The sequence below is a fragment of the Limulus polyphemus genome, unplaced genomic scaffold, assembly GCF_000517525.1.
Source record: "Limulus polyphemus unplaced genomic scaffold, Limulus_polyphemus-2.1.2 Scaffold335, whole genome shotgun sequence".
Taxonomy (NCBI): Eukaryota; Metazoa; Arthropoda; class Merostomata; order Xiphosura; family Limulidae; genus Limulus; species Limulus polyphemus.
The window spans coordinates 463,683-485,290 of NW_013665945.1; the positions used below are offsets into that span (position 1 = coordinate 463,683).

Here is a 21,608-nt window from a genome sequence, read left to right on the forward strand (position 1 = left end):
AGTACCAGTTGACGTGATTCTCTTCTTTACAATACAAAACTATAAAACTTTTGATGCTTTCAAGCTCCCTCTTCGAAGTAAATCTGAAAATACCGTGACGAGGACAGCCTTCTGCAGGCTAGGATGCATAAAGGCAAGCAGTCCTCAGTAGCATTCCTATTTATTTTATTTTTACGGCGATGGTATCCACCCTTATTGATGTCAGTTATCTTAGGAAGAAATGAAAATTTTGCCTCCTGGATAAATTATTTGTATTATAAATTAAACTGCTTATTTTAAAACAGTTTCTATAAAGACATTATCAAAAGAAGTGTTAATTAAAAGGGTGTTTGGTTATGCAATGAATCTAACACTTTAACATAAGAAATTCTATTGAAAGGAACCTTTTGTTACTTCGTGAGTAAAAAAGTTAAAAGCTGAAACTCCGTTAAACATATTTATTTCGGATATTTGCATGAAGCTACTCAAGGGTTATCTGCGCTAGGTCTCTTTAATTTTGAACTAATAGATTAGAGGGAAGGAAGCTCGTTAACTGGACCTACCGCCAACTTTTTCGCTTTTTCAATTGAATAGTGAAATTTGACCGCCGCTCTTATATTACACATACGGCTCAAAAGTGGGGAACACGATTTTCCGATAAAAGAACACGAACAATAGGCCCTTAGATTCATAAACGACATACTAACCACTAGGCCATGCCCAGTCCAACTTTTTTAAGTAAGATATTTCTAAGATACTACACATATTTAAACAAGTATAAAGAACTCGAATAATCAAGGAACTGTTTCAAAACAAATTTTCAGAAATTAAATACCGAAGAATATACATACTGGTCATGCTGACCTACTTTCAGTTTACACACACACACCGTAATGCGACAAAAATTTGGTGAAATAAACTGGGAAAGAAGCACACATTTACTTTAGAACATCCTTTTGTTATACTGAGTATATTAGTATATGCATCTAGACAACACTTGTAATAAGATATAATTTTATGTTGACAGTCATCAGGTTTAGAGAAGTGTGAGGAACTGTTTAATATACACAAGTTTTAGACTAGTTCCGTGATATAAGTATTGATCATCAGGGTATATAATAGAACACATTTGTTTATGTTAAGATCTGCGTTTAAAAAAAAAATTAGTACTTTATTTTGCGGCTTAAAAAATAGCATATCGGAGCAAGCTGGCAACCACCATTTTATCCTATCGTTTCGGAGCAAAAATATATATACTACCGAGGTTCAAAAAGAAAGAAATATACATTTACTATTTAAGATGAGTGAAGTCAGATCCACTATTCCACTTCGTACGTCCAACATCTCAAACGCGATTTGGCTCTGTGAGTATACTTTACTTGCAGTTGTCCATATTAGTCAAGTTGACGAAACCTAATATTGTTAAAAATTGCAGTCCTCAATTGATCGGGGTATTGTTGTCTAAAAATAATGATTTCTCGTTCTTTTTGCAAAATATCAGCCATATGGTGAATCTATATTCAGTTTGAACAGAATGAACGGGATATTTGTTATTAAATATCCACGTTTTGCGTTCAGTGTCTTTCGAACTAGCAATATATTAAGACTTTATACCCACGAATGTAAATAATGTATACTCAATGTTTTAAAACGCAGATCATAATAAAATATCACATTAATGTATTTATCACCAAAGAGCGTTGAAATAGGAGAAATGTAAGGCTGGGGATTTTATGATCGAGTAAGTTAAATGGTTTCCATGTGGAAATATTTATCGCAATTTGTACAACACATCATATTATATTATATAAATTAAGAAAAATACGAATTTTTTTCGTGAAGTTTAGCAATTTACTCGCTAGAAATCCAAGTACTTTTTGTCTCTTTTCATCAGTATTAGGTGCAGCTAAGAAGTTTTTCTGTTTGGTTGTTGTTAGGCGTAAAGCCAAACAACGGACTGTCTGTGCTGTGCCCGCCGTTGGTAATGAAACCCGATTTTTTGCGTTATAAGTCCAAAGACTTACCACTCTGGGGGCAGCTAAGAAGGCAAAAAAATAAAATACAAAAGTTGTTCGATTTTATTTTTAGAATTGCGAAATCTCGGAATTTTTCCATCAGCGTTAATTCTTCCACAATGGTAACATTTTTCCATCTGAATATTATCAAGTGAAATACTTCGATCCATTTACTTTTGACTGACTTAAATAGTTAACTTAAAATTACTATTATGAAATAACTACTGGAAGAACAAATATGTAACAACTTTAATATCAGCGAAACTTTTTTAACTTTCTATCATTAATCAAAGTGAATTATAAACGATAAGTAATAATAAAAAAAATTCTGACTTTGCGATTATTAATTTTCAAATACCCTTCGATAGCTCAGAGGTAAGCTTGAGAGCTTACAACATTAAAATTCGGGTTTCAATCCCTTCAATTGGCACAGCCCAAATAGCCCACTATGCAGCTTTGTACTTAATAGTAAACACTTTTAAATACAAATGAACCACCAGAATAAATACTTTCAGAAACACCGGGAGACTCTTAGCAAATTTAAACAATAAACAAACAAGTTACTAGAATTGAAGTAGTAGTTCAGTCCTATTGGTAAAACCCTCACGTTGTAGTCCCCAATTCTTTGTCAAAACGTGGCTTTTCCAAAGAAAATAACTACTAGTGTATTTACGGAAGTTGCAATTCCTTGTTACAAGTAAAAAAAAGGATAAATATTATTATAGTCGTTCGATGTTTACTTTATTTATCCAACGTTTTTCGATAATATATTATAAGACCGTAGACAGTGAACTGGCAAAATGATTAAGAATAAACTCAACATAATTTATAAAATGAAACCAAAACTACTGAAGACCGATAAAACTTAAGGAAAAATAATTATAAAATGAAAAAAACAACACAACAACCAAATTTTGTTGGCACTTTTCTTTGGTCTAAAACTACACAACACTGAAGATTTTTTCAACTTTGATGTCTAAAAATATAGAAAATTAAACTGCTATATCAACTAGACTTTTTTCTTACTGATAAGAACATCCTTTAATCACATTTATAAATAATACAACATGTGCTACAACGTTGATGTTAAACAAGTCTTATTTTTGTCAGCCAGTTCATGAACTATTTAGCTGAACCTCAAGAGCTTTGAAAACAATAAAGTATTATGAAGCACAACTTTTGTTCTTTGTTATGTTTCTTTTCGTTAATACCTAGTTTTCCATTATTTTGTTACCCAAAAATGTAAGAAAAGGTGAATATAGATCAAAATATTTTGGGTGTCACAAGAAGTGACGCAATTATCTTGAATTTAGATATCGAAAACGACGTTATGGACCACTTTTACCACATTCTAAACTTATGACAATTCTTTACTCGTAGGTAATTTGTAAATCACTTTTCTATATTTAATATACTGTAGCTATGATTGATAGCCATTTTCTCATTTCGAAAAATTTATCATAAAGAAACAACTTACAAATGATATTACTCATTAACGTTCTCTTCAACTGTTGATGCTCAAAGTTTAAATCTGGATTTTTTAGGGCTAAAAACGTAAAATATGACTAAAATATATCATAATTTGGTAATTTTAAGGCATTAGTTTACAATCAGAAAACAGTTACGTGAATTAGAAATCTTAGACGGCAATTTTTCCTTACCAGCAGTCACGTTAACAGCCCTGCTTCCAATCATTCCCCTATGGTTGCTGGCCACGCAACGGTAGACTGTGTTATGGGTATCGTCTCGGTACTGGTTTGGAAAAAACGACAGAAAAACCAGATGACCATCAGGTTCAACCATTCGGATACCGGCAATGTTTGTGATAGGAGAGCCATCTAAGTTGACCCAGTAGATGAGGGGACGGGGATCGCCGTTGGCTGAGCAAGGGATACGAACACCCTTCTTGTTGGAGAAGACAACTTTGAATGGCGGCTCAGTGGTAAACTGTGGCCTAATTGCTGGCGTTTCAGCAAAGGGGAAAAATGAATTACGATTTATGATCAGTTGAAATAATCGTATGCATATTTATACACATGAACATAGGTATTCAGATGCTGACCGATGTCAAGAAAGGCTTATACATGTCCAAAATAATATCGATAAGTTTGTGTTTTATAGATATGATATAAACCATAACAACCTAAACATTATAAAATGATAAAAACCCTAAAACGCGAGCGGATTCGAAAGTTGAACCTTTCTCTTCAGGGGTGAGAGGGGTTTTATCGTTTTATACTAAGGCTTCATGAACCTAAACATTATTGTGATTATAGCCATAAACAAACACGAACAAATTTTATTTAGTAGAATCAGAATAAATACTATTGTTAAAACTTATTTTATTGAAATAAAGGTATTGAAGTTTATCTTTCGTAAATACATATGAAACGTACTTATGGCCCGTTATATTTTGATACAAATATGGTATATAAGGCAAAATCCATAATAATCAATGTTCAGTTGGGATCTGGTAAGTTAACTAGACATAACCATCGTGTTTCTTGTAATATCCACGTTATAACTGACCCTCTATTCCTTACCGCATGCCTGAAACCTGAAGAAAAAGTCTAAGCTACAGAAGAGTCGAAATGTTGGACATTTGTTTCAGATTGATTTGATTCTAGAAAAAAAAAATTCAAACAGGCTGCACACGTACATATGCATCTACTTGAAATATATTATTTTGCTATTTGTATGGTGTTGTAAGTTAGTGAATAGCGTGACGGGCTGCGTATCGAGTGTCTCTAAGTCTGCAATATGTCGCTGAACACGCTCCGCACTTTCAGCTCTGAAGCGTTGTAAAAGTGACAATCAATCCCGCTATTCGTTAAGAATAGTCAGCGGATACTACGGAGTGGTTTCCCTTTTTCTAGCAGTTCTAAGTTAGGGGAGGGTCATGCCTGAGCCTTGTGGTCTTTGACCAGTCTGTTTAATAAATGCGTATAAGCGCCATTTAGGTTTAAGATACCAATATCGTTATCTGCACTACACATACATGCACTTTACAAGAAATACCTTTGTAACCAAATCAAGGAAACAACTCTTAAAAAGCAAGTCCAGAATAATTAGTGATGAACTGGGATCTGGCAACAGAAAATAAACAAAGCGTTCAAGCTTCCAATAAACATTCACATTATTGGCAGACTTTGGCAATTGATAATCTAGTAATAATTATGTTGAGATAAGTCAGAGACACTCACTATTATTAGGTACGTTGTGCCCTCCGCAGGGATCGAATCCTGAATTTTAGGACTATAAGCCATTAAGCTTACATTTTAGTCACCAAGAGGAGGTGCTGGGCAATTTATTCATATTGCAAGCCCCCCCCCCCAAAAAAAGATACAAATAATACTTCTACAACCAAGAGATGGAGTTAATTAACTTATTTGTAGGCATGCTTCTCTATTGCATAAACGTATCATTCAGATGAGTTATTTTTGAATAGAGCAAGAATAAGAAAAAAGAGTGAGAGAGAGAACATGTTTGATGGATGTGAAGATGATTTTGATACAAGAGGATTTTCTGTTTCGTTTAATCTAATTGGAACTAGTAACATGAACTTTGGGAAAGTATGAGAAAAATTCTAATCTTGTGTTTCTATCAAAGTCTCCAAAGTTAAACACATTCTAAAAAAAGATAATAACCTACTGTATTTATTCTTTAACCACGTGCCTTTCACCGTAGAAGTTGCGTTATTCTACATGCCTTTTACAGTATGAGGAGTGATGGTGTCATCAGACAATATCAATCAAAACACCAGCAAAGCTATACAACAACTTCGAGCGTATTTTATTTTAAACCATGATGAATAAAGGGTTTTATTTTAGTTGATAACATTCTTACAGCAGTTTCTAAGGTAAATGAAATTGAAAAACTGGGAAGGAATGTAACTTGATTAAGATATTTCATTTACGTGAATTTCAACAAACAGAAGTTTATAATATCCAACGATGTGAACTTAGCAACGATCTTGGTAACCATAGAAAACAATGAATGGAATGTCGTATTCATTTATTTCTTATACTGTTTGTCAGCTAAAACTGTAATTGCATAAAGTGCAATCAAGTCTGTAGTCTATGGATTCAATATTAACACAAGTTTATCATAAATACGATAATCATCGGATAATTCTTTGTCATTTTCTTATGTCCCTATATTAATAGCTGAATACTTTTTAAAGCTCATGAAAATATTAATACGTCAAATTATCTTTGTTTCCGAGAATGTAGCAATGGGTAAGTTAATCATTTTCTTTTTAATTGCACTATCCTTATCTCTCTTTAATATGTGAGACACGTAATTTGATAACACACATACATACATAAACACACACACACATATATATAGAATACAGAACGTTTTCATTATTGAATAAGGAGATGCGGTTTTCAAATAAACGTTCCTTGATCTATGTTACTAAACATGAACAACGTATTAACGAGGGTACTGTTACTCTTGAAGTACGTTATAACAAATCAACGAACGAGCAACCTTCTTTTATAAAAATCTGTTTTTCTATAAATTCATCACTTAAAGTCAGCATAGTTGAAGTTGTGCATTGAGTAAGTTAAAGCTAGTTCGTGGCATTAGTACTTTAAATATACATATCAATAACAGAAATTAGTATATAAGTCAATAACCAGTTATTTTAAAACGCTAATTCGACCCCTTAATAGAAGATTACACAAACTTCTTCTGGAAACAATTGAGTGATAAACACGAACATTATTATAACGTTTTATATTCCGTAATGTTCTTTGCTACTTTCTTTCTAACAAGCATATTCACAGTTTTTGATTATAATAAACCAACTCTAGTCTACCATGGAGAAAACCCAACTCTTGATGTTAGTTTATGGAAGAAAAAAAAAAGAAAGGAAGCACTTCTCTCCAACCTAATTATAATTATCAATGTATTTTCAACGTAATTATATATATATATATATATTTTTTTTTTAAGCCAAGCGTAATTATGATTGCGAAATATTGTATGAGTTTCACGATGGCATTATAAGGAAGATTAACCACTAACTAATTAGAACGACTAAGTTTCACGTGTGAAAACCAAGCCATTAGTTTTATCCCGATCTGCTTGTAATTAAAAGGCCATTACTAATTTTTCTTCTTTTTGTCTTTGATAAGCTAAGGGGGTCTCGTTGTCAGCGTTTTCTATAACACGTGGACTTCCTTTAAGTTGCAGCTTCTATAGACTAAAAACATGTATACTATTAACGATCAATAGTCAGTGTTAAATAAAACTTTATGCCTTTAAGTTGAAGCGATATGAGAAACGGGGTCTACTTCACAGAATGTATGAAGTGTCATTTCATAAGTAAATCGTCGTGTAAAGAAAAATAGATTAAGTGATGTAAGTTTCGAAATTATATTAAAATAAACAGGAAAGGCTGACAAAAATAATAAATAATAATAATAATAATAATGATAATAATAATAAATTTTAGCAAAATATTAGAAATAGAGTAATAAAAGTTAAAAATTAGAGAAAGAGAATATTTATAAAAAAGTGAAATATAGGTTCAACTTGTTTGTTTACAACTAAACATAAAACTACACAATGGGCTATCTGTACTCTGCCCACCACGGGTATCGAAACCCGGTTTCTAGCGTTGTAAGTCCGCAGACTCATTCGCTGTGCCACTGGGGGGAATATATAGGTTCAGAATAGGTAAATATATTTTTGAAACACGTCTGAGAAGGAATATTGTCGTTATTTTTTCAGTGATTTGGACAATTGGGAAGCCAGGCAGCTTCTATTTTTATTAACAATGGATATGGAAACAAAATTTAATTTCCCCCCCCCCCCCCCCAGTGGCACAGCGGTATGTCTGCGGACTTACAACACTAGAAACCTGGTTTCGATACCCGTGGTGGGCAGAGCACAAATAGCGCATTCTGTAGCTTGGCGCTTAATTACAAACAAACAAAATTAAGTAAACATTAATGTCAAGCCTGTAATTCAGAAATTTGTTAAACCTAAATTCAGATGAGTAAGAATGAGGCAGTATTTTATATGAATATAGGTGGCCTCAGTATTATCGGAAGTGTAGAGTCGGAAACTTCAGAACGTTGATAAATAAAACATTTATAATGATAACAGCAATATTTTGTTCACTATAGAGAGAAATAATATTTAGTTAGCTTTAAGCTATAAAAGCTTCTAAGATGATAAAATTTTTAGCCCTATTTCTTTCAACCTTCAATCTTGAATTCAACAATTAATCACTTTAAAGCAGACTATTCCAATATCTGTTTTCGATCGTACTGCAAGTTATGTCATGTGACTTTATTTGTGAAAGTAAAGTGTCGATTCGTCACGTGACGACCCAGAAAATGACCCACTGAAATAATTTAACCTTTTCTGAGAACAATATTTACTCTTACCTCAAATACCCAAACCTTTTTGTTCAATGTTCCTAATGTTACTACTTTGTTACAGACAAACAATAAAATTTGTAAATACCTTTATCGGACTTGTGAACATTAATCCAAGAAAATGCTTGGACCTCATATTTTCCGCACAGAGCACGTAAAGTTTTTTCAACACATCTTTCCCGTTTCACAATGTCGGTAGTTATTTGCTTGGAAGCATAGTTTACGTGCTTATTTCCTCTTTATCACGTCGGCTCTAAGATTTAATGTGTCCTTGGGGAACTCACAGATACCACTCTACTTAATGAAACCACTGGTTTCTGAGCGGTTTCCTTCAATGAACTTCTATATTAACTTGCTTTAATCTGCTACTAACAATGACACATGGAGGGAAACACTTATACTTCTTTATTTTTACCGCATTATGTAAACCTTATCTTTAATCTAAATAGCGATACTTTGATTTAAATATGGAATTAGTAATAAGGGTAAAATATTAAGCTATAAATGACGACGACGAAGCACTATTTGCAGAAAATCGATTCCATGCCAGAAAAAATACCTAAACGTTGTCCCGAGTGACTCAGCAGTAAGGCTGAAGAATTATAACGCCAAAATTGGGTTTCAATACCCGTGTTGGGCACAGCACAGATAGCCCATTGTGTAGCTTTGTGCTTAATAATAAACAAATACTTAAAAGTTATAGGTTATATTTGACCACAAATCCATTTTTTTTTTGGCCAATGAAATCACAATTTTCCCAAAGGGCCACAAGAACTTGTACTCACGTAGCCATTTTGATATTCTGACCACCCTTCACACCCACTATAATAATACTTTTAAGGTTTACGTAATTAAATATACTTTTGAGAAAACGCCCTGTTAGGTGGCAGTATTATATTACGAAGAGCAACTGTATATGAAAAGTAGTGTAAACACCCATTACACGTGGTTATTCAATTGATAACTGGAAACTAGTACTTAACTAGACTAAACATCATTTGTTCGAACTTTCAGAAAAGTGATTAAAGGAATGGGCGTAGCCTCTCTTCTTACTTGAATGTTCTAATGGATAAAAGAGACGAAGGTTTATTTTTTTCTTATGTACATATTGTTATATATCATATAACTAGTCGATGTTGGTCTACAGAAGACAAATTTGAGTGAAGTAAATCACGTAAGAAATTTCTTGTTGGACTAAGGTTTTGATCTTTCTAATAAAGTTATATTTACGTTCTTTGCTGAAAAACAAACAGATTTATCAGTTGACATTACTCAAAGACAGTTTTCTTCTAGCTGAATCTACTTTACTTTATTAGATATATTAGACATACTTTGAAAATTGGTCTTACCTCTTAAATAAAAGGTTATTCATTCTTAACCTGCTTGGATCCAGTAAAATAAAGATTGACAGTGTCATTAATCTTATCTAGCAGAAAGGCTGTTAACCTTTTAGATAATAAAATTTGTGAAAAAAAATTGGTCTAGTCTGATGATTTTTGAAAGAACTAATTTTACTTTAGTGTTTCTCGAATAAAAAAAATATTAGTATGGCTTAGTGAAGATGTTTAAAACTAATGACTTAAAATAATTTAATATGATGAAAAACACCTTCAAATTTCCCAATGTAATATACTTAGCGAATTAAGTTAAATTAGTTATCAGGTAGCTTTGCCAGTCATAAAAAGTACTTAAGAAGTAAAAGCCAAGACCGAGTTACATCAAAATCTATTCATTTGTTCAATTTCGTTGACCGCTAAGCTAAATGAAAAAAAAAAAGAGACTAATTATAAGGATACTTATAGGTGATTTGGTAAAACACTCTTCCTTGGAGGAATGGGGGGGGGGTGCAAATATTTGTAACTCTTCACAGCAGACGTAGGGCTAGTCCACGTACGTGTATTTGTCCTCACTACTTCTACGTTCAAAGTAAAATGGTTTACTTTGTTTTATTTGCAACAGATTCATATACTGTATATATGTGTGTGTGTGTGCTATTTGGCGAGTTATGCTGGGTTGTACAAACAATTTCCATCTCTGTTCCTTACTCCTTCGCTCCTTTACACGTGCCCCTAGTAACATTGGCTAGGCAAACATGACTCTACCTAGACTGTATAAATGAATTGCTGCGTTTGGTTATAGGCCCATAGTTACATTGGCTGTGACCTGGGTGGGCATGGCCCTACCTAGATTGTATAAATGAATTGTTGCGCTTAACTATAGTTCCTAGTTATATTGGCTATGACATGGGCGGGAGTAGCCCCTTCTAGACTGTATAAGTAAACTGTTGCTATTGGCTATAGGCCCCTAGTTACTTTGGCTGCGACTTGGGCGAGTGTAACACTAGCTATACTGTATAAGTGAACTGTAGCACTTGGTTACATGAATATATTTTCTACTGAACCAGCAAAACCATGATCATTGAAAATCATACTTCTTTTTAAATTACATAAACTGTTTTGAAATATGTGTAATACAATCTTTTGTCCCCCCCCCTCTCCCCATCAAGAGAGATTAAGCGACTTTTAGGCCATTGCTTGGTCAGGTTATACGAGTTGAAATTTCATAAGTTTTCTCTATTTCAAGACTAATTTTTAAAATATTTTCAATTTTTCAAGAAGATAAAGACCTAACTACCCTTTATTCTTAAAAGTTTAATTCGTAAACTGTTGCAATTTGAGTAATTAGATCGAGTAAGTTTGTTTGTTTGTTTTGAATTTCGCGCAAAGTTACATGAGGGCTATCTGCACTAGCCATCCCTAATTTAGCAGTGAAAGACTAGAGTGAAGGCAGCTGGTCATCACCACCCACAGCCAACTCTTGGGCTACACTTTTACCAACGAATGGTGGGATTGACCGTCACATTATAACGCCCCCACGGTTGAAAGGGCGAGCATGTTTGGTGTAACGGAGATTCGAACCCGCGACCATCAGATTGCGAGTCAAGCGCCCAAACCACGTGACTATGCCGAGCCAATCGAGTAAGAAGCACAGACTCAGTATGTTAGACTGATAGTTCTTGTGCAAAGTTTTAATAAAAATAATAATAGTAAGCTGACAAAACCAACGTTTCGCCATGCACAACAGTTTCTTCATACAAAGTCACAACCAAAAATAGAAACTAAAAAAAAACATACACGAGACGGTGTAACATGTTCCACCGAAATTTGGAGAGTTTTTCAGCTTCTATTTTTGGTTTTAACTTTTTACAAATAAATTGTTGCGTATGTCGAAACGTTGGTGTCGTCAATGTATTATTTGTAGTAAGCACAGGGATATTTTAGATGTATAGATACATTTCAATACTGCTTAGGCTATAGTTCGCAATTAGAATAAACAACTAGGATATAGGTTTCACATAAACAATTGATCTAGTATACAAGGAACAGCAGACTATAAAACAGAATGCATAAACTACCCTTCGAATAAGTTTCTTATGAGCAAAAACGTTAAGTCACCACTAGCAAAGAGAAGTTGGTAAAGAACAAATTGATCATATTTAATTTTCTACTTCTTTCTAAATAAAAAGCTTATATATGTATGAACACACACCATCATGTGTACAAACGATTGCTTATTATTTAAACATAGATATATTTAATAGAATGGAACTTTCTGGTAAATGACTGATAATTAAAATTACGTGAATATTAACCCAGTAAAAATACAAATAGGAACATGCAACTAAAATAACTAGACAAAATACGTATTACACAAAACCACAACAAATGAATTAGGGATTATGGTATTTTTTTTAGCTGAACTGCATCCTATGCGTATAGACTAAACTGCCAGGACAGAAATTTTTGAGGCTCAGGTACGGCCAGCCGTAATTTAGAACTATACTGATCAGAAGAAATGCAACCAGTTTGCAGCACACACCGTCTACGTCGCTACTTTTCATCGCATAGTGGGAATAACTGCCATAGTTAAAATGCTTTTACAGATGAAAGTATGGAGTTTGTTCGGTGGGCTTTCGTGTATCAAACCTTGGACCACAAGGCAAACTCTGACCCATGATAGGGAAAGACTTCTCATTGGACACGCTACACGGACGAGAGAATAATCATATAAGCTTAAAATAGGCTTAAGTTCAGGCTCATTTGCACTCGCTAATGCAGAAGATATCGTCTGCGTTCCTCATCAATTCGAAGTATCAGATTAGACAAGGTAGAATAATAGCTGTTCTTAAGAAATATCCGATGTAAAATTAACATAAACACAACTTTACTTTAGAATTTCAATATTCATTAAACATTATACTGATGAAGTTTCGTTAGCGTAAACTAAGAACACAAAATCGAAGAACTAAAACACAGAAATAATTCAATTACGTTATGAAATTATCGGTCTTTTTTGTTCAGTCAGCTCTCTGAGCTTACAAATCGTCCATCACACATAACGTTTCAAAAACACGGATACACTAAATACAAAAAATGCTATTTTTGAAAGATCACTATCTTTAACTGACTTTATTTTATATTTTTATATAATAAACATAACCATATAAAAACAAAAACTAAACTTAACTAAAGATAAGATCCTGCCGCGTTTCAGTATTTCACAATATAAAACTTATTTAAATAATAGTAGTCTATAATAGCTGATCAAATATCCGATTAACTAAAATACAACTTAGAAATCACAAGAGCCTTAAAATACAAAACGGTTTGCTTGAAATTAAGCACAAAGCTACACAATGGGCTATCTGTGCTCTGCCCACCACGGGTATTGGAAATCCTGTTTCTAGCGTAATAAGTCCGTAGACATGCCGCTGTGCCACGGGGGGGGGGGATACAAAATGGAATTCATTAAGTAACTCTCCAAACTTGAGAGGCAATCTTAAAGAAATTCTAGTCTGAAATAAACAATAATAAAAAAATCAACTTACTTTTTTCTCTATTACCAACTGTGACTGCTTGAATAAAGAAGTTGAGAAAAATGAGTAAAATGTATTGTTTCATTATTTTTCTATACCACAGCAAAACAAAACATAAAAAGGCTGCTTCTTCCGATTTCAAATCGTTAGCGTCAGTTACTAGCCTGGAAAACCTAAATTCATTTCTTTGATAAAACTTGGCTCTGATCTACAAATACATTCCTGTCGTTGAAGTAGTTTCTGGAATTTCTTGAGTATCATCAGGTTCATTTCAGTATATCCATCTTCTAAGCCAAGAAACAATAATCACCAGCAGTGCCATACATCAAATATCTGTTTTGCTCGATAGTGAGAAATAACATCTTAGGGCTTTGCTGTAGTTACCTGTTCCATGAGAATCGTCTGCTCTCGCATAGCAACCGTATAACTGCGCACGTGGCTTCGTACCGACTGAGAAGCGCGTTGCTTTGGGCGCCTGTCAACTAGACAGAGGGTGTGGCTATAGGTGTATCTTTGGCTCTTTTGAGAAGACTGAGATCCAGGAAGCTATCTTTTTTTATAAGTTTTTTTTTATCCACTATTGAACACAACCACAGAAAAGGCTAAAGTATTTGATAAATCTGCGTGGAAAGAAGTATTAAGAAGAAAAATCAACTTAAAATAAGGTTTAGATTCAACAAATTTATATGAATACAAGTTTCGACACTTCCACGTGTCCCCTTCAGTTGGACTGAAGAAAACTAGTGAAGATGTTGAAACTTGTATCCATATAAAGTTTTTATTGTTGCGTAATAGTGGATTAAAACCTTATTTTAGAATACTCAGTATTGTGTATTTACCTACTATTAAATATCACCTTATTTTTTAGCTATTATCAAATGTGACCACATGTATAAAGAAGTAAAAAAAATATTATAAGAAATGTGCTCTTTGTATAGTTTCCTTCATCAAATTAATTAGGGATAACTAGAGCAGATATCCCCCAAGCGTGATAATGGTTGTAAGAAGAGAATATTTACATAAAAACTGTGGTAATCCTTAGAACAGCAGAAAGTTTACATAAAAGGGTTCCGTGTAATCTTTCTGTTCAAAACCTCAGCTTACAATTGATTAACTTATAATGAAGTTATTACTTTAGTTTTAGGTACTTTAAATTAATGAAATTTCTTCTCGCCTCTCAAAATAATACTTTTTGTACTTTGTATTGCATGGGATAAATTAATGAATTGAGTTAAAAGTATATAGTTGTTTTTCGTAGAGTTGACGTTAATATATATATATGTATGTATGAGAAAAATACAGAACAAGCTACTGATAACACAATAAGATAAGATCAGAATAAGTTTGTTTGTTGTCTGTAGAGCATAAAGATACACATTGGAGTATTTGTGCTCTGCTCACCAAGGGTATCGAAACTCAGTTTTGTAGTGGTATAAGCCCTCAAACTTACCTCTGAGCCGCCGGCGATCTCAGAAGAAGAGAAGGGGGAAACATATTTGTGTTGGAAAACCATTGTTGGAAATGATTAGCAAGTGGTTAGCTGCATCTCTATACTTCAACAACAACAACAACAACAAAAGTTGTGTTAAACCTAGTAACAACAGAACTTTTAACAAATTTGGCAGAACTAGGTTCAGTGGTTAACTGTAACCCAAGAGTTGGCGGTGGATGGTGTTTTTGTACTGTTTTCTCTTTAGTCTTTATCACTTAAAAGTTACGGACAGTTAGCACAGATATCCTTCGATTAGCTTTGCGTAAAATCAAGCAAAACAAACGAAGAAACTTTGAAATTAAAAAGAACTGTGCTAATATTTGCAACAACAGAACTTTTACGTCAAAAAGGGTTGTAATAATCCTTATAAAAACAAATCTTTTACACAAAAAAGATGTGTTAACCCTTGTATCAACAGAAAGTTTATATAAAAACTGTGATAATCCTTTCACAAATAAAACATTTACACAAAAAGCTAATAATATTTCTAACAAATAAACTTTTGCATAATAAAGAACAGCAACACCAAGACTTAATTATTTTTAAAGACAGTGTTATTGCATACAAAAAGTTGCGAATATCCAGTAACTCAAGAAACTGTAGAGAAAGAAAATGACTGTGATAGAATCAATAACCTCAAAATGTTTTACGTAGAGTTTGTATAACCGCTTAAAATCATATGTTAAAATTATACACAGAATGTTATAAAGAAAGCTGTCACTAATTTTAAACAAATTATGTCTTTCCCATATATTTTACGAAACAATTTTAGTAACGAAAATGCTTAAATCAAACACAATCAAATTAAAAAAAGTGATTTGAAAACATTAAAATCGATTTATTTTCTACTTAAAGTTTCACGACATGAAAGAAAAAAATGATCAAAAATCAATTTCATATAACAACTTAAACGACATTGTGTCATAGATAGCAATAACATTGTTAATTCCTCAAATGTCAGATGCTTTATTCATTTATTGCCTTCAGATTCCTTCAAGTAATTAAATCATACGTTTAACGTTGGATAATGACAAGTGCATTTAGATTAATTGATGAAACAAAACAATATAAAATATTAGAAAATAGTCATATTTCTCCAGATGTAGGAGTGACAAAAAATCGTCATCAAACGATGTCTGTATTGTTCCTTTTTTTCTGTATATATATATCTGAGTTCGAAAAAAATCGATACTCAAGGAGCATGACAGCAGTGACTGACTTTACACTCAGCAATTCCCCTTGATTGAACGAACATTCAAGAATGACTCGCATCAGCAAAATTGAAGGCAAATAGGAAGATCTTCTACTTTTAGTAATTCTTTTTTGTTTGGAGTGACGAACAACAAGAGCTCTAACTGGTTGTTTGTTGAACTCTTTGCTCATGCGAGTACACAAGGCTTCAAACGTTTCGCCCACGTGCAGAGAAAAACCAAAGTATTGAGATCATAGGCGTACGAGGCAGGAGAGGGGGGGGGAGCCTTCCCACCTAGTTTGCAATACATACAGCTATTCGGGCAAATTTTCAGTTTTCGTTAGGGCAAAATTAGAAGCAGAAAATATGATGATTCGGGCAATTTTCACCTTCATTCGTGAAAAACTGGTAGCAGAAGTTTCTTACTGATAACTTCGTTCGGACAAACATTGTACAGTCCCCCTAAAAAAATCCCTCGTACTCCTATGATTGAGATTAAGGAATATTTTTGTAATACATGAAAGTGCAGAATAAACTGTAGAGGGCTACAGGTACGCGTGCAAGCAACACTACAAGAGATTGTTTTTGAATTTCGCGCAAAGCTACACGAGAGCTATCTGCGCTAGCCGTCCCTAATTTAGCAGTGTAAGACTAGAGGGAAGGCAGCTAGACATAACCACCCACCGCCAAGTCTTGGGCTACTCTTTTACCAACGAATAGTGGGATTGACTGTCACATTATAACGCCCCCACGGCTGAAAGGGGCGATCATGTTCGGTGTGACGGGGATTCGAACCCGCGACCCTCAGATTGCGAGTCGAGTGCCCTAACCACCTGGCCATGCCGGGCACTCACTAGAAGAGAGAGGAAAATTCTACCACTCTTGTTAACAGATGATAAAGACTATTTTGTTGAGAGTTTGCAACCTACTAGCCTGCTGTACCAACGCCACATTGGCTTGTAATATTGATCCCGGACAGGTAGCAATTTTTTTAACCACTTTTTTTTTGGGGGGGGGGGTGTTCTCATATATATTTTACTGGATCTGGATCTTGGATATAAATAGTCGCCGAACTTATCGCCTTTTCAGCCGTGGAGACATTACAACGTGACGATCAATCCCACTATTTGTTGGTGAAAGTGGCAGTAGATGATGTTGACCAGTTACATTTCTTCTAGTCTATCATTTCGAAGTTAAGGAAAGCTAGTACATATAGCCTTCCAATGGCTTTGAGTGAAAATATATACATATATATATTACTGCTTTAGGGTTAAAGCACAGTAACCGTAACTATATCTGTATACCTTGGCTATATGTATATATTTGTAATTTTAGAATTAAAGGTAATGTACCTGGATGATAGAGTAAAACAAATAGGCTCATTAAACTCTGCTCTCTCTGTGGGTTCTGAACTTATTATACTAACAATGAATTATGAATACAAGAGTAAAGATGGCGTCACTAGGCCTGGCACACGGGGTTCGTGCCCCGATTCTAGTTCACAGTACCTCAAACCTCCATTTGGTGTCTTGAAAAATCAGAATAGAAAACAATGATCGATATCATACTTCGCCGAAAATTCCCACACCTATGGGCCCGAGCCCTGAATCTTTTAAGAACCTAGCGACACTCCTACAAGAACAACTCGGTTTAGCACTAGCTTACTGTAAAGCAATGAAGTTTTGATCACGCGTTAAGCCTATCACCCTAACTAGTATCAATCAACACACTTTTCCATCAGTACGTTAGAGGTTACATTGTTTCCTTTTCAATTTCTTAATTGATGATTAAAAAAAAACTAACTTGTCATGTGACAACACAACCTTGTTCATATTAAATTTTCCACTTATATTTTCCTTTTGATTTCGTAATTTTTCACGGCTTCTTGTCTTCACAGACTGTGTTCTGAACGTATAGATCAAAGAGGAGAAGCTATAATGTTGATATTAAAAACTCTTCGTATGTTTCAGACACGTTGTCTTTAATAACAAGTCTGGAGACAGCTGTCACACTACAGTTTCAACTGTATGTATGTGTTTATATGCACAAACAGTCATACACACATACATAGAAAACAGATGTGAATGAACGTTTTGTTAACTGTAATTAAATTTCTACAAAGAATGTCTCTTAGAGATTACTAATTATTGAACAACTAATTAAAAGTGAGGAATAAAAGAAAACCAGCATCGGCTCCGCGAAAGTTGCTGTGTGAACATTTATATCCTCATAGCAACGTCAGCAAAACAAGATGTTGACGTTGCAAGTAACTAGAAATTTTATCTTTAAGAATTTTGGCAATATAGATAATTATTAATTCTCAAAAATCTACTGAAGGTAAAGGCTAATTTTTAAGACTTTTTTTTTGTTTCTGCATGTAAAGATTATCTTTTTTCGCAAGGGGACCTGCATTTACAAATGCAATAATGATACTTGAAACATTTGTTACTGTGTTTTGAAGGTTCACTTTTCATCACTGACTGTGTTAGATTGTATTTCTTTATCTTTTGCTTATTTCAAATTATTTTAATGTTAGATGAAACATCCGACAAGATTTAGTTAATAGAATCTGAGGTATAAAAATGTATAGCTAAAAGTAACTTATGCATCTTTGAAAGTCACACTTCCTTGTCCACGTGAGGATCGGATTTACGACAAAATAAAACCTGTTCAAACAACACCAAAATTCGCATATTTTCCTATCAGATTAACCTTTTGTTTGAACGTCAGTAGAAGGTGTTTATTCTTTTTTTTAGAATAACACTCCTAAAGGGATATAATAAAATGAAAAGCCCATTAAGAACTGAATTACACCTTTTGAATATAAATGTATAGGTTATCCTTAAACTATGGTGTAAAATTCTTAAGCTGACAAAGCAAGGAAGTTTATTAACCTAATAAATGAGATGAAACTGATGTTTGACTGTAGCTGCTTAATTGATATAATTTCTTTCCCACATAAAATACTAATTTAAAGAAATATGATCAAAAACAAACTTTAGACGAACATCATTTCCTTTACATTTGGTAAGCCTCTTGGGGATCCATAGCTTTTTGTGTTATCCATCTCTTCTTTCCAGTGCACACTGTGCAGTATTATCAGCTTCTGAGACAATCGTTTATATAAAGTATAAAATTTAAAACTGAATTAATACTGAGCAATATGAAAAGGTTAGGAATGTTTTTAATTAAACCATGTTTCTGAAAAATAGAAATATTCCTTAAATACTTGAGTTCATTATTTGTGGAATTAATTATAGCTCTATTGTTTGGTGTAATATTGGATCACATGATATTTTGATTTTATAAATAATATAGAATGATGTTTTGTTAAAATGAAGTTTTGACTTCATAAAAGGACTCGTCATATATATTATCTCCAGCGAATGGTTTGTGCTTTTCTCTTTATTTATCTACTTATCTGTCCACCTACATTTAATATTTGTTCCACATAAACTTACTCGTCTATTTGTATATAAAGTAAGGTTAAAACAACAACAGAAATAACTTTTATCCAACATTACTGAAAGTGTACATTATGATGGAAAAAATGTTAACTGGAAAAAAAGAGAGTTGATGATTAATAACGATGAGAAGAATCTTAATTTTCCAATTAAGAAACGAATTAGTGTACATCTTACTGCGCATGTGGAGTAAACATGATTTATTTGTCTGTTTGTTGTTGTTTTTACTGCAAACCTATACAATGAGCTCTTTGCTCTTTGTCCACTGCGTTGTAAGTCCGTAAATGTACCGCTGACTCATCTGGGCACAGTAAAAATGGACTACATGTTTTGTTATCTTTCCTTTTCGAAATGTGACATCAAAAGAGAGTCTGCAGACTCCAAAATGATCTAGAGTGGGAAATGTTGTCAAACCTGTCTGATATGCTATTAAATTACTTGTCATTAAATGTAGCGGATAATTATGAAACTTTATTAAAGAGTGTATAATACACTTGTAAAATGTCAAAATATATTTTTGTTCATTAAATTTAATCACTTTGCCACCGGTGGATCGTTCAGTGAGTCAGTGGTAAGTTTAGGGACTTACAACGCTAAAATCTGGAGTTGATTCCCCATGGAAGGATACGGTGCAGCGTTGCACTAAAACAAACAGTCCTTACCGGGTTTTCTGTTTTAGCAAGTAAAACATGCCTGGGTAAATGTTTGTAATGTAAATGATTGTAAATGTTTAAATTTTAAAATGTGGTTTCCAGTTTACTAATATATAAAGTAATACTAAGCCCTAAACAAATGAAAAATGAAATGCAATTATTTAGAGCAATCTGCATCAATTGTGCAGTATAGTTTTGGTTTGATTATTACATCACAGACAGTATAGTTTTGGTTTGATTATTACATCACAGACAGTATAGTTTTGGTTTGATTATTACATCACAGACAGTATAGTTTTGGTTTGATTATTACATCACAGACAGTATAGTTTTGGTTTGATTATTACATCACAGAGTATAGTTTTGGTTTGATTATTACATCACAGACAGTATAGTTTTGGTTTGATTATTACATCACAGACAGTGTAGTTTTGGTTTGATTATTACATCACAGACAGTATAGTTTTGGTTTGATTATTACATCACAGACAGTATAGTTTTGGTTTGATTAGTACATCACAGATAATATAGTTTTGGTTTGATTATTACATCACAGACAGTATAGTTTTGGTTTGATTATTACATCACAGACAGTATAGTTTTGGTTTGATTATTACATCACAGACAGTATAGTTTTGGTTTGATTATTACATCGCAGAATTTCAACCCGAAGCCATGACATTAATAGAAAGAAATTCATGAACAGTTTTAACTACTTTTGTTTAAAAATCACCCCAGTGAGTTCGGACTATTACCCGCTTGTTTACTGTTGGATTGAAATAAAATATATAAATATATACTTTAAACATTCTTATCAGCTTTAAATCCAACGTAAAATGAATAGGTTATGGTACTTCAGTTTTATAAAGCCTGCAAGATAAAAACAAAACCGAAACTGTGATGCATGATAACATATTTCTAATTTTATTTTTTTTATTAAAAACAGACCAGAAGTGTTAACTTTTATTTTACACTTGACAAAACTCTGACTCAATCTTGTTATTTGGTAGGGCTCCGTAGGCTTGACAGAATAACAATCCCAATAGCTTAAGTATCTTGCGGTATAAGGTGAAGAAATCTTGTTAAGATTTGGATTACGTATTATCAGACAATTTAAGTCTTATAAAGAAACTCTGCTATGAATTATTTTGTCCAGCTAATAATCTTTGTTCCAAAATATTAGAAAAACGCTCCTGTAATTCAGCGTGATTCGAAAGAATTGCTCTAAAATAAACCAACTGTTCTTTTTCGTAAGAACGGGAACGGAATTAATCTTCGGTTTGTTAAGCATCTTTCACAATTAATTGGTGTAAGGCACTGGAGAAATTTCTACATTGTTTAAAGATTATAGACGAGGTAGTTTCCGGTTGGGTATAACATTCTATATTAAAAATTCGGCAGCTTTACTTGAATATTATTGTGTACTTGTGTAAGACAAACAGACTGTAATAATGGCTGGAGACGGCTTGAATGGGTAATGAAGAAAAACTTTAATATAAGTTTAACATAACAGCAAATGTACCTGATGATGACAAAACCTTG

General features: G+C 33.4%; 1 protein-coding gene across 7 annotated transcripts in view; it reads right to left on the reverse strand.

Moving 5' to 3' along the window:
• LOC106457467 (Down syndrome cell adhesion molecule-like protein Dscam2) overlaps window positions 1-21,608 on the reverse strand; it is a 125,614-nt gene that overhangs the window by 99,158 nt on the left and 4,848 nt on the right. For 6 of the 7 annotated variants that reach the window (XR_002610170.1, XR_002610169.1, XM_022383408.1 and 3 more), the window contains exons 1-2: window positions 13,278-13,702; window positions 3,656-3,955 (exon numbers count right to left, since the gene is read on the reverse strand). Coding sequence is in view for 5 of the 7 variants with exons in the window: in XM_022383408.1 (XP_022239116.1) it covers window positions 3,656-3,955; window positions 13,278-13,350 (373 nt within the window). In the remaining 2 variants the exon portion in view is untranslated. Of the gene's footprint in view, window positions 1-3,655; window positions 3,956-13,277; window positions 13,703-21,608 lie in introns of those variants that run through there. The other variant, XM_022383409.1, reaches the window with a different exon arrangement.